The sequence below is a fragment of the Xiphophorus maculatus genome, chromosome 24 (assembly GCF_002775205.1).
Source record: "Xiphophorus maculatus strain JP 163 A chromosome 24, X_maculatus-5.0-male, whole genome shotgun sequence".
NCBI classification, from domain to species: Eukaryota; Metazoa; Chordata; class Actinopteri; order Cyprinodontiformes; family Poeciliidae; genus Xiphophorus; species Xiphophorus maculatus.
Window position 1 is genome coordinate 6202415 of NC_036466.1, and position 13720 is coordinate 6216134.

Consider the following 13720-nt stretch of genomic DNA (forward strand, 5'->3'; position numbering starts at 1 on the left):
GAATTAACTCATTTAAAGTTAAAACTCGGTTTCACACGAACATTGCAGCATAAAAGTTTGGGACAAGGTCAGGCTCGCTGTCAAGCTAAGTGTCTAATAGCAGCTCCGTAAAAACTTTCTGGTAAACATTACAATACCAAGACACATTAAAACATACCTTTATGTTGGCTTTTTCGATTCTTCCTTTCTTTTCTCTCTTCAGTGCTTTTTTCGCGACAAAAGAAACGGCTAGAAGATAAGTGATAAACTAGAACAGTGGTGCCCAGGGTTGGTCCTCAAGGCCCTGCGTGTTTTAGGTTTAACGCACCTGGATCAAATGACGGCTCGTTAAAAGGCCTAAGAAGAACATTGACATGCTGAGGTTGTTACTGCCACCACCTGGGAGAGAACTAGAACATGCAGAGGATAAAATAAGATACGTTTTGCTAACTTAGAAAATTAAAAACTTGATTATATTATTCTTATTATTGCTAATATTAATATTCTTATATAATATATATTTACATATTATCTAATACGCTATAAGACTGTAACATTAATAACAGATGAGTATGTTGTCATTAGTAAACATATGCCTGGCAAAAACAACATGGAGGTCTAGAGATGTGGTTTGCAACGCCATGAAATAGAGGGTTAAATAAGTAATATTTTTTATTTATTCAACATAAAGAGATTAACAATATATTTTAAACAATGTCATCTCACCTGTACCGCTCAAAAATGCACAATATGTCTATTATCCACCTTATTCCTGGGAGGCGTTTTGTTTCCGGTTAACTGTTGCGCTTTTCGTGGCTGTCCTAACGCGTTACTATTTCAAGTCCAGTAGTCAGACTACAGTTACTTATCGAAACCACTTTGCGTTACTATTTTATTTTTTGTAATTAAATGTTATCGTCTTGGGGAGCGATGGCCGTTTCTATGCGACGGTTATCAGCAGCGACAGAACAATGGGAGATGCGCATTTTGTCGCTGGAAAAACAGGAACTATTTTGAGTCTCGGTCGCCAAGCCCGATTATTATAAGCGGCTTTGGGCTTGTGTTTTGTTTTTGTTTTTCTAAAGTCGCCAGCAAATTTAATGAGTCGCGGGTTGCGCTTTTGGGCTCGTTTTTGAACGTGAAGTTGCTTATTTGGGCTTGGAAATAAGCAGACATAAACCCCAGAATTTGTCTGACCTCCAACTAGTTTTAGTCAGACTCTCCCTGTCCATCATTTCCCGGATGATCCGTCCCGCTGTGTCTTTGTTAATGTCAAGTTAATGTATTTGCTGTGAAGGACGTCGAGCTTCGCGTTGCGCTACAATTGCAAACATCGAGACTATTATGAACAGCGCAATAAACGGGAAAACAGACACGAATGAACGTGTCCGTAAAGTCTCGCAACTAAACGCCATTATAATAATTAATATTAGGATAAATGTCACAAATTTGTGCAGGAAACATCTGCGTTGAGGAGCCGCAGGAGGAGCGCTGTGCGATGCGTGACAGCAGGGCCGTAACGCACAACCTGGCGGCTGGGGCAGGGAGGCGAGGGGGGCTCTAAGAGTTTCGTGGAGAATAGTGGAACACACAAAAACACACACCAATTACTAAATGTATTTTTGTACTGTTGTAACCATTAAACAATCTCCCCTTCAGTTCAACCTCATAAGTGGAGATTCACTGTTGATGTTACCATTATTTAATAACTTGAAATTAAGTGTTGGCAAAGATCAACGTAATTTTCACAAGTGTCGGAGCGTTGTTGATAGCTATAGGTAGAAGTAAAACAATATTACCATACTTAAGCTGAGATTGTACATATCTTGTAGCCTAAAACCTCTGACGAAAGCCGGTTAGCGAGTTGCTGACATGTAAACAATGGTTTCGCGGCAGAAGTCGCGCCCATAAAACAGGCAAAACCTCATGGAGGCTAGGAATAAGGTGGATAAAGAAGTACAGAAATATTCCGCTTTCCAACAAAATAACGTCATTGCCACTTTGGCACAAGCACGGTGACAAACTTTCAGAGGATGAAAAATAATAAGACTCCGAGCAAAACTCATATGACCCAGCTTTCCACCGGCATTTAAACGCACCACTTCCGCACAAATTTGAGGCTGTCTGAAGCGTGAAATGAGTTTCAAAAGTCCTTGTGCAGTCGTAACCGGATCTGTGCGAACATGCAAGTCTTGTCTGAGCGCACCGGGCGACTCGTGCGGACCCATTTAACATGTGTAGGCGTGGAAGGTTTGAATTCGTATTTATCAGATTTGTGAGGTTGTAAGTTAAAAAATTTGTGTGTAGAAATTTAATGTTTGTAGAAATTGTAATTGTGTGTGTGTACTTTTATTTTATATTCATAATTTCTTCATTTTTGTCTATGCATTTGATCACATATTTACAAGTACCCGGAGTTATGCACACATTTTCTTTTTACGGTTTACAAATCATGTTTCACAGGTACAACTCTCCAAAGTTACACACAAAGATGCTCACACGGATTACAAATCCAGTATTACACGCGCACAGGTATTTTGAGACTATTTTCACTCCATACTCTACTAACATCTTCCATCTTCCCTCAGGAATCTCTTCGTCAGAAAAAAAAAAAAAAAAAACATCCTTTGAGATTTTGGCGATTTGCAGCAACTTCACATGATTGCAGATTTCATCTTTAAAAAGCGGCGGAAGGAGAAAGCATTTTTGGCCCAAGCCATCTTTTTTTTTACCCCCCTGCTGGTTCGTTTGACAAAGCTAATCAGATGCTTCCAACACATTGAGCTACGTGCTACACATGAAAAAAAAAAAGAAAAAAGATTTTCTAAATAAAAAAAATTAATTTACAAAAGTTAGATCATTGATTATGAGCTACTTTTACCAACAAACAGAATAATCTTTTTAAATAGTACAACCATTATTGTTGATGTGGGTTTTTTTGTTTTGTTTTTTTCTATTTTCTACACCTTCCTATTAATAAAAAATTAGGTGGGATTGGGGGGGCTCTTTTAGGAGGCTGGTTTTTTAAGATCCTTGATCTGTTTGATAAGGTACGTCTTCTCGTCGTTGAACTGCTCGTCGTCTGTGCGGTCCTTCTGGAAGTTGCTTAAGAACTCGATTAGTTTGGTCTGGTTCTTCAGCAGGATGTCAGCGATGGGCTGCGTCTTGTTGGGGTTCGCTACAAACACCTGAACAGAGACGGGATTTGGATCACACACAGGGGCTGCAGGAGTAGTTACACCACCTCAAACTTTTCCTGGCTTGGTTACATTACAGCCACAAAGTTATCTAAGTGTTTTATTTTATTTAGGAGCATCATAGTAAATGGGGACAAATACAAATGCATAACAATTTTTTTCAGTTTCTTAAAACCATGTATCATGTCCCTTTCCAATTCAGAGTTATGCACTACTTTGTGTTGGTCTAACACATAAAATATTGGTAAAATACACTGAAGTTTTTAGTTGTAATGAGACATAAAATAAATATCTCTTTTTCTTCTGTCCATTTTCTAATTCACTTTAGGGCTGGACAACAAATCAATAAGTTGCAGGTTTCTTATAACTGCCTAAAAGCAAAGAACAGCGTGGAGTAAAAACTGTGAATAAAAACAGCCACCAGTTTAGCAGAATCTTAGATATCTAAAACAAAAACCGAATAAATAATTATCAACACTTATACATTTTTCAGCCATATCGTTCGGCCCCAATTCACTTAAAAGCATTTTTGCCTGTTTTACCTTAAACACGTGGAAGGCCTCAAACTGAATGTTGGAGCTCTTGTCTCTGAGCAGATTCATCATTAGCTTGAGGTTTTCAGGCTTGCTGATGTAGCATGTCATCACCGTGAAGTTGTGTCTGTCCAACAACAGCTCGCCCAGGAGCTGCAGGAAGCATAGTTTCAAATGATTTTATGTCCTGACAGGCTTTCTGAGTACTTGCTTGATAAAAACATCGGGCGGAGTCCGAGTCAAACCTTAAGTGACTGCCGCTTTGTGACGTAGTTCTCAGAGTGCAGCAGCTTCTCATAGTTAGCAAACACCTGCAATCAAATGTAAAGAACATAATAGTTTAGTTTGTTAAGAGTTTGAGATCTGATCTGAGATGTACACAAGGTTTTAGGGCTAACCACAGGACCTGAGACCTCCACAGCAGAAACTGTATCTACAGCTGCATTCATTCATTTATAAAGCTCTTTAAAAACCAGAGGAATTCCTTTCATCACATCACAAAATAACATCTAGGTGATGTTGTCTATATGTGTTCTAATCTAACTCTGGAAGGGTGTTTTTAACTTCAAGCACTCACAGCATCGTAGTTCTTTTCGAGGAATTCAGCCACAACCGCTTTGTGTCTTGTAAGGAGATCCTGTGGATATAAAGAAACAATAAGAATATTATTGATCAAAGAAATTAAGAGTTTTAGCCTCTATTATTTCCTTCCTTGCAGCACTCTTGTTTTTTTCAAAGGTTTTAACAAAAATATCAGAAAATAAGCATAAATCTTACTAAGATGCAGAAAGGTTGTTTGGCCTGGTAAGAATTAATGGAAATAGCTGGAATGTTTTATTTATCAGGAACAATAGCCACTGATTAGAAAAAACTGAATAATAATAAAGGATTTCAGACTTCTTCAAAGGAAAATCTAAAGGCAATTGTATTAAAAAAAAAAAAAAAAAAAAAAACTGGTTAAAAGCAAATCTGCTTTTTGCTAAATCTATGGAAGGCAAGCCAACATAAAATATTTTGCCGACACAGTTGATGGGACTGCTGTTTTAGAGTAAAACATTGATCAGAACTATAGCACAATTTGCATTGTGCTTTTAAAATCCGCAGAGTGGCGGTTTGTTAGGTCTCTCTGATCCATAAGAGTCGGACAATATTTCACCTGACTTCCTCCTCCTAATAGGATAAATCAACATTTATATATTTCTTTAATGAGCTCAAATTAGAGTCAATGACTTGACTATTATAACTCATGTTTGAACACAACTAAAAGGAAAACTTGTAAAAATGATGTTATGTACCCTTAAAGAAGACCATATTAATGAAAGCTGACATCATCCAAGTTACCTTAAAGGTCGCAAAGGCGTCAGAAGCAATGTCAAATGTGGACATTTCCACATAGCTGAAGAAGCTGTGGAAATGTTCGGAATAGAGAACTATCCTGGCGAGTGGCTCGTAGCGAATACATTCCCTCAGCATGATGCCGCAGTTCAGCGCTATCTGGGGGGTTTCGTATCTGGAAATACACAGAGGCAGCGTTGCGTCAGCTTGCGGGATTCACAGAGCCAATGCCATAAAAAACCCTGTCTGACTCACCCTTTCAGCAGGATGAAGAGGACCTCTTGGTGGGAGCACAAGTATTCAACGGTGGGGCTCCTCGCGCCGATCTGCCTCCTCAAGATGTTGTTAAAGATCTGACAAACATCCTTCTTACCCTGAAAACACACAGAAATGAAATTGAAACACTGAATTCTGGAGTTTCTTACACCTCGTTCGTCACCATGTGGATTCGTGACCTTGGTTTCTGCTCACCTCAAATTCTATATACTGCAAGTTTTCTACCAGCGCAATCAGCAAGCCGTTGTTGTACAGCTCCTGTGCGAGCTGGGCCACGGTCTCGGTGTGCGGCTCCTTGTCGTTGCTGCCGTACAGAATCTCCTTCATCGACACCAAGCATTTTGACACTTCCTCAGACGCCTGGAGAACAGAAAAGGCGAGCAGAATGAAAAAATGCAACTCGGTTAGGAGGAATGCAGCGCTACTGTGAGTGGGAGACTGAACGGTCCTGGCAGTGAAGTGTCAGGAGGTGACATGCTCATATCTTTAATTTCACAGAGTGGTGTGACCACTTAGCCTCTGGACATCCTGGAAGTTAGAGAAACTCATCTTGTAGAGTCTGTTTTTTTCTACCTTGTCTGTCTTCTTGTCATGTTTGACCAGGATGGCCAGGTTTTCCTTTAGGGTCTTGATAATGTCTGTGGGACTCTTGTGGGATTTACCAAACAGCGGCATGACGGACACCCGTTAACGCCTCGAGACCTGCAAAACACAACAGACTTTAGTCTGATAGCTGGCAGGAAGGAGCTACTACAAATATATTAGATATTTTTAATTAATAAAATGAACATTTTATAGCGTTCTTTTAGTGTATGTTTGATCATTTGTAGCAAAAGATGCACCTGCAGCTAAAATACACTTCTGACATCAACATGTGAAAAGCACTTTCTGCTGGATCAACACAGCGTAGAGTTAATCTATTAATTATTCATTGGATTAACTGATTAATAATTTGATAGCAAAAGGTGTTGAGATTTTACTTATATAATTTGAACCAGGTGAAGATAAATCTGCCACCTTAGGAGTTCTGGGTAGAAAATATTTACAGACAAAGAAGGGTTTTGTTGTTCTTTTTTCCATTCAAAATGTTTGAACAGTTTGGGGTTATTTACTGCTGTTTAATTAATTACTAAATTATTCCAATAATCACTAAATTATTCCAATAATCAATTAATCGATTCAGCCATAGTTACCACCACACACTCTAGTGTATTATATTGGAATTTTCTGTGATGGACGCACATGTGAGGAGGAAAACTAGCACTTCACATCACCCATGGATGGATGGAGATAAACCATCTTCCAGCAGGGCAGCTGGTGCAACAATACTATATAACCATGTGCTAGAATGACCTAGTCAAAGTCTAGATCTAAATCCAATTGAGAATGTAGGGGAGAATGTAAAATCAACATTCCTCAAAGGTTAAAGAGTGTAAATACTTTTAAACTCTGAGCCGTCTCTTTTTGTCCTTCCTGTAAAGGCAACTAGCAACACACACACACAAAAAGACATGAGGTAAAAGTAATAACAATAAAAAAAAATGTAAGGCTTGTGTGACTTTGAAGAATAATTGTTGGTTTGCATTTCTGCACCACATCCTGGCATTGTTCTGCAAGTAATGAGTCAGGTCCGAAACACTTCTAACATCCCAGATATGCACGTCTCAAAGACTGTAAGCGTATAAAGTGGACGGAAAGCGACAAAACTGGACTGACAGTAGCCGAGTCGGACAACTTCGATGTACCCGAGTTGTGATGAAACCCTGCAGAAAATGTAAGATTCAAAACCATCTGCCAGCTAACAAAAATGAATCTACCTTGACAACAGCGTTTTCTCTTTTTTTCCATTTAAAGACAGCCTGGACGAGCTCGGAAGGAGAAACATATTCATCTGATGTCAAGTAGACATGGCGTGGTTTTCCATCATTGCATAACTCATCGCTCGGGTTGTATTTTGCCCTGGAACACCCAGAATGTCAAGGAGTGTTTGGCATCTGCCTGTCCCAGTAGGTGGAGGCTAGCTAAGAATGGCGTTGAAGCCACTCTGTTGGCATGGAAACGCATAAGAAAACATGCACATAGAGAAGGAGGAGTTTGGGAAGCAGCTCAGGACGGGAACTTGTGACTGCTAATCCTCATCTGGGAATGTGAGAGGGCATTACTCACCCCTCCTTCATAGATATTTCAGTTTCCAAAGATTCATTTTCTTTTTTCAAATATTTGAGAGATAATTACATTTTTACACAAATAATTTTGAGTCGCGTTCCACAGGAAAATCGGCAAATAGGTGAATCCACAACAACTTCATATAAACTACGTACTCATGTCAGAATAGAAATTATGTAGTTCATTTTAATTTATGATGCAATAAATTACGTGCTTACTGCGACAAGCTGGGGCATTAGCATTGATGTCAGACAATATTTGTCATTTCTAAACCTATCAGTAAAACTGGGCAGATATTAGCAACCAATATTTGTTTCCATCTTGTTGGCATTTGGTTTTCAGAAGTTAATGTGATAATTGTCATGTGACAGTGATGCAGCACAGGACTGTGGGTGCTTTTAACTGATGCAGAGTAGCAATGTAATCGTGACCTTTTTATTTTTTTTAAGTAGTGTTGAAATATAATGTCGGAAAAAATAGTTTTCAACTGTTACTTAACTCAGTTAGTAAGCAGATTTTAGAGCGAAAGCAAACTCCCGATTACTTGTTTTGGTTGTTTTTTAAATTACAATCTTTCCATTTTGATTAAAGTGTAATAGTACTGTGAGGAAGTATTTTAAAACAGAGAGCACAGACCCCTTAATGCTTCTTTAGCTAATCATGCTGGGTCCTGTTCTCCGGTGTTTCCTGGTAGGTCTTGTTGTTACCCAGTAATTATTAAGAATAAGGTCCAAAGGGCCAGCTTTAATTACCTGATCACATGGCTTTGAGCCATTGAAAGCTTCAGCAGCTGGTTAGTGTTCATTCCTGCCTCTAAAGACTGACTAAATGTGATGTAATGAGATTAATCTGATGCCTGCCGGGGTTGAACGCACACAGCTATCAGCTCAGTTTGAATAAAAGCTAACCAGAGAGCTTCCGCATTAACCCAAATGCCTAATTTATAAGCCACAATCTTGATGGAGATAAACAGAACAAAGCAAAAGTTTGGGAAGCAGTGACAGAGACAAATGCCTAAATAAAGCCTGAAATATATCCCAGTGTACTGGTTAGCCATGATTGAAACAGCTGAACTGGCTGTGAACTTGTCAAAGACACCGAACAGCATATTTCACCATCAGATTACAACATCCAATGAATCAACCTGCGCTTGCCGGATGACTAATCGCTGACGTAGCGATGCAGCAAGGCGACGATCAGGAGGCGCTGAGCAGTCACATGCTGGAGATGCCATTCAGGAGGAGAAGGAACTATGAGATGGGGCTTTACCTAAACCTGGCAGGCCGATGAATTTTACCAGCATTGATCCATTAACCTAAATACTAAAAAAAAACCCTCAAATGTTAGGTTGTTCTGGGATTAAAAAGGCATTTCAAACCAAAAACTGGGCTTAGAGGTGTTAAAAGACGTCAAAAACTGCAAATTTGTTCAAAATGTGTGCAAAAAAACAAAAATAGAGAAACACTCCCATATGGTTGATAATTTTGGTAAATCAATGCTATAAGAGCCCTCTGATAAACAAGAATTTCAAAAGCTTCAAGTTTAAACAAAACATCAACCGTGATAGGGATTATTTAGTATTGCTTTGAGTCTCATATGCTCTTTTTGTCTTAATGTTCTTGTCAAGCATCCAGGAGCTAGTAGTTACTAACTTATGACTTCCTGCTTCCAAAAAGTAGAAATTCGTGTTGCCACATTTCTCTTCACCACTCCTGAAAAGTGGTGAAGAGAAATCCATGTAAGGCAGGTTTGCTGATCTTCATAAAGTCACTCAATAGATTCATCTTTATTTGCAGCGGCATTTATTCCTAGTAAAGTAACCGAAGCATTTAAAAACTGCAGGAACTACATGATACCTGTTTTTGTAAAGCTCGTCATCGCTCAATGTTTCCCTGGGGTAAAAAAATTATGTGACACAAAGGTCTGTTCCACTTAGCCACTCTTCAAAGCGGGAAAGATAAGAGAGCATGACATTGAAGTAACATTATTTGCATTTGGCGACTTTGAGGTAAACGGGTAGGAATGTTAGCTTCCTGGACAAACGTACAGCTGTCAGGTTCGGTTGATGTTGGATAATGGTGCAAAGGGACCTGAGTTTGTGAAAACACACAAATAAATCTAATCTAATTGCCGACAAACTCAATTAAATTCAATTAAAAATATGTAATCATAATTCATAACATCTAAGTGTTAAAGAGCCTTTGTGGATAGTGGTGCAGTGGGCAGGAAGGATCTCCAGGAGCAGTCAGTTTTGCAATAAGTCTGAAGAGGCCTCTGACTGAAGACTGTTGCTATATGATAGTCTTATGACTGTCATGACATAGCAGCTCAATTTCTGGACAACAGAGATGATATTTCACAGCAACATATCCCAGATGACACAATCTATCGTTGTAATTGTGATAATGAAAAAGGAAGCAAAGAGTCGATATAATCCAAAATTTCAGCTGTATTATTGTAATTATACGTTTGTCCCAATATAATGCAGCCCTAATTTGTATTCAGCCAACTTAACTCCAGTATTTCTAAGAAAAATCTAATTGCAACCAGCTCCCTTAATAAACAACCTTAATAGTGTATATTTAATCTCAATTTAAATACAGCTGTTCTACTAACAATGTACTATGTTTGGAGAACCATCTTCATGTCTTAGGTCAGAATGTAGCAATGTGTTAGATTGGCCTAGTCAAAATCCATACTTAAAAAAAAAAATTATTGAGCTGAAGATAGTTAGCTAGTTTCAGATAACTACTTCAAAGATAACCCTCACACTCACAAAAAGGCCAACATCCTGTTTAAAATCAGGATAAATAAATACAAATTTTGAGTTTTGAACAGTTTTGTTTTGAAAATTCACACCGGAAGAGGGGGGGTATTCCTTTAAGACTTGCTTGACGATGATTGTCCAAAGTAACATACGAGATAAGGAGGCAGGGAGGAGGGGGGCAACAAAAACAAAATACACGCACGGCATTTACGGTGAAGCTAAAGAGTTAAAGAGCCCATAAACGACGGGTTTGGCGGAGTAATCTAGCAATAAGATGGAGGGAAGTGATAAGCACATAAGGCCGCATTAACAGACCCAGACAATGTGATTTACCGCGGCTACACCCCTCTCTCTCGCCTCCAGCCAAACTCCCTTCTTGTCTGACAGATTTCCAAAGCTAACCACAGCTGCAGACATCACTGCAGGAACAACCGCACGACGGGGGGGCGAGAAAGGCCTCCCATATGTACCGCCATTAAAGGCATTTTAACCCCTTTTGTGAAGTTATGGACACTGTCAAGGGCAGTGATGTGAAGCCATAAGGGTAACTGGAAGCTACTGTAGCATTAGCTAGAAATTATACTCACAGCGAGAAGATGTTTGGTGCCTTTTAAACGTCCTGACCGCTCCAGTCCCGGTTCACAGCGCAGCCGAGCCTGAAAGTAAAGACTCTGTGTTCACACCAGGATTGTTGGTTGACCACTAAAAGTCTGCTAAAAATGTCTGCGATACAATTCAAAACGTGAGGGATCCGTAAAGAAGGGAGTGCAGGATTCCATCTGGTCGCGCTCCAGTATTCTGAGAAGTTAGCACGAATAAAATAGACGACTTCCGGTACAGATTGTCAAAATAAAATCACAAAGAATAATTCACGCTAAAAAGATAGGATTCAAAATAACTTAAATGCTAATATCTGCAAAAAAAAAATTGTATTAATGTCCTATGAACTTTTCTATTCTTGTTTTTCTTTTTATCAGAGATAGGTTTTATTTATAGCGTTTTAAAAAAAACCACTTCCGGTAGTACATAGTTACGTTTGTCATTACTAACTTGACAAATCTGTATCTTTCCAGCTGCGGCCAAATCTCATTCACGTTCTCTCACCTGATACCTGCCTCTGCACCTTCTTCACTGATTTTCCCCGACGTACGCATTTCAATTGGTAGTAGCGTAATTTCACTTACTAAATTTACCTTTAGAACATATCTGTTATGCAGTTTGCAGACTTCTGGAGAAAATATGTAGAAAAATCAGCAAATGTTTTTTAAAATTTCAGACTAACTGGGCTGCAACCCATCTGTATGGAGCGCCAAAGGAGCCAAAACACAAGCTTTTGTTATGTCTGACTACTTTGGTCAAAATAGATAACATTAATACTGCAGTCACGTAAATAAGAAATCCAGTTGAGGAAACAATTTCAGAGTTTATTAAAGCTGCTTTAATTGTACATACAAGTCAGAATACATATTTACAAATATACATATGTCTCATAACACTTTTATTTCACCATCATACACAGTAGATATACCATCAGAAAATAAAGACAGTGGTTGCCGCAATGTGCTGCATAAAACAGAAAAGTAAAAAATATATAACCCCTTTCTCAATTGTGTTTTTTTTTTTTTGTTTTTTTCCAGCCTCGGAATAAAAAGTAAAAATGATTCATTTAACTTTATGGTGTGACCATGATCAAACCCCGACAAGTTTAGTGCCCGTGTCAGGTTGTTTTTTTTCTCTAAAGAGGGCAGAAAATAAACTCTCATAATTAGGTAAAAAATATATATATTTTAGGTTTAAAATGGGGAGCTGTGAGGAACATGCCACAAAGAGTGAAACGCTGAGACAAAGAGACTCTTCTTTACAGTGTACGTGCTTTTGAGGAAAACAGCATGAGGTATAGAGGCGACATCGACCGAACAGGTACATTTACCAACACAAAATGCCAGCCAGTCATACACACAGTTTGAAAACGAAAAGGCCTGCAGCATAGTTTCTTCCTTTCCCTTTACTAACAGAGGCGTCAGGCCCAGTGTGGGCAATAAACGGGTGGAGCTGTGCTTAGTTCAATAGCATTCCTGTTCATAAAAATAAAGGAAGAGAGTACTTTACCGCGCCTTGTGGATACAGTAGAAACCTGGGGCATATAAAACCATGTTTGCTCTCAAAGAGCGAATGTGACTCGGTGTTTGTAACAGCACAAGTTCCTCATTCTGTGAAAATCCTACAAAAAGTCACTTTTTTCATCGTTTCCCAATAGGATCAGATACATTAAATGGGTGCGCACAAACATGTTGGGCAGGTCTGGCTTTCTTTAAGAAGAAAAAAATGAGTGGCGAGTGTCACATGCCTGAATGGGGCTGGGAGCAAAGGCCGGGGACAAAGCTTTCTTTTGTGCGGAGAAACAAACATAAGTGCAGTTGACTGAGATTTGCGACGTTGTTTGGTCATTTCAGCGCGCGTCAGCGGAGGTCACAGTGACACAGTGCTGCTGGAAAATGATTTATATAGCCACTGAGTCGACTTGCGCCTGCCCCTTTAACAGCTCTGTGAACTGACGGGCAGGAATGTGCACACAAAGACGGTAAGCCCCCATGCGCAGGTATGCAGTCACACCTGCCGGACCGAGCAACCACTAAGGTTTCCTGAGAGATAAACAGAGAGAGAAAAAAAAGAAACAAAGAAATCTAGATGTCCAAGCTGCCAGTAGTTATAAGTAGAGAGGTGCAGGATGTGGATCTTTTGGTGACAATCACCTTCTAAGACATCGAAATCTTTGTTTATTCAGTGAAAATATGGAAGGGACACAGCATTTTTGTGCCAAACAAACACACACAACGGCCTCTTTCAACTCCCACGAACAACAGGAGCGCAGTTTCGCTCCAAGACGCGGCCGCTGCCATGTTTCTAGTTGCAGCCACCCGCCACTTTTCACAGTGTACAATCGATGCCCGACACTGAAGCCGTCGCAATACGTGAAATGCCTGTTTGATAGCATCTGTGCGAGCTCTGAAGAAGAATCTGTCGCTGAGCTGCAAAGTTTGACTCCAGTGTTGTTGCATTTAGTGCAGATATTCTTGAAAATGTCTCTTGTGATGCTACATTATAGCGCTATGGCACTGAACGCATGTCCAGTAAGTTAAGGCTTCCGAGCCTTTTGGGATTTTTAAAGCAGACCTGACAGGAGACGATGAATCCACATGGTACGACTGCAAAAATGAGAAGTCTAAGGTGCAAGGAAACTTTAAAGTGTGCCGTTGAAAAGAAATAAAGAAACAAACAAACACTAATTCTGTTCTCCTGTCAGAGTCAGCTACAGATTTTATGATGGGAGTAGAAAAATAACTTAAGGGTTGAGGTACGAGGATGGGATCTTCGGTCAGGGTTTGATGTCGGAGAAGCTGGTGTAGGTCTCGCTGCAGCTGGAAGAGGTGCTTAGGTTCCCAGAGACGCTGCCATCTGCAGGACAA

General features: G+C 39.6%; 2 protein-coding genes across 5 annotated transcripts in view; both read right to left on the reverse strand.

Annotated features, from left to right (window-relative positions):
- Positions 1 to 635: 635 nt before the first annotated feature.
- On the reverse strand, positions 636 to 11050 carry LOC102229098 (calcium-binding protein 39-like). The gene is made up of 9 exons (XM_005807969.3): positions 10841 to 11050; positions 5894 to 6022; positions 5516 to 5680; positions 5300 to 5418; positions 5051 to 5219; positions 4287 to 4346; positions 3955 to 4020; positions 3719 to 3862; positions 636 to 3167 (listed from the first exon to the last, which is right to left on the reverse strand). Exons 2-9 carry the CDS (start codon positions 5993 to 5995, stop codon positions 2988 to 2990), a joined length of 1005 nt encoding a protein of 334 aa, XP_005808026.1. The 5' UTR covers positions 5996 to 6022; positions 10841 to 11050; the 3' UTR covers positions 636 to 2987.
- Positions 11051 to 11656: 606 nt separating this feature from the next.
- The window catches only part of LOC102233521 (guanine nucleotide exchange factor DBS), a 42027-nt gene continuing 39963 nt past the window's right edge, over positions 11657 to 13720 (reverse strand). For all 4 annotated transcript variants that reach the window (XM_023329897.1, XM_023329899.1, XM_023329895.1 and 1 more), the window contains one exon: positions 11657 to 13709. In XM_023329897.1, the coding sequence (XP_023185665.1) occupies positions 13630 to 13709 (80 nt within the window). In that variant the 3' untranslated portion in view covers positions 11657 to 13629. The remainder of the gene's footprint in view (positions 13710 to 13720) is intronic.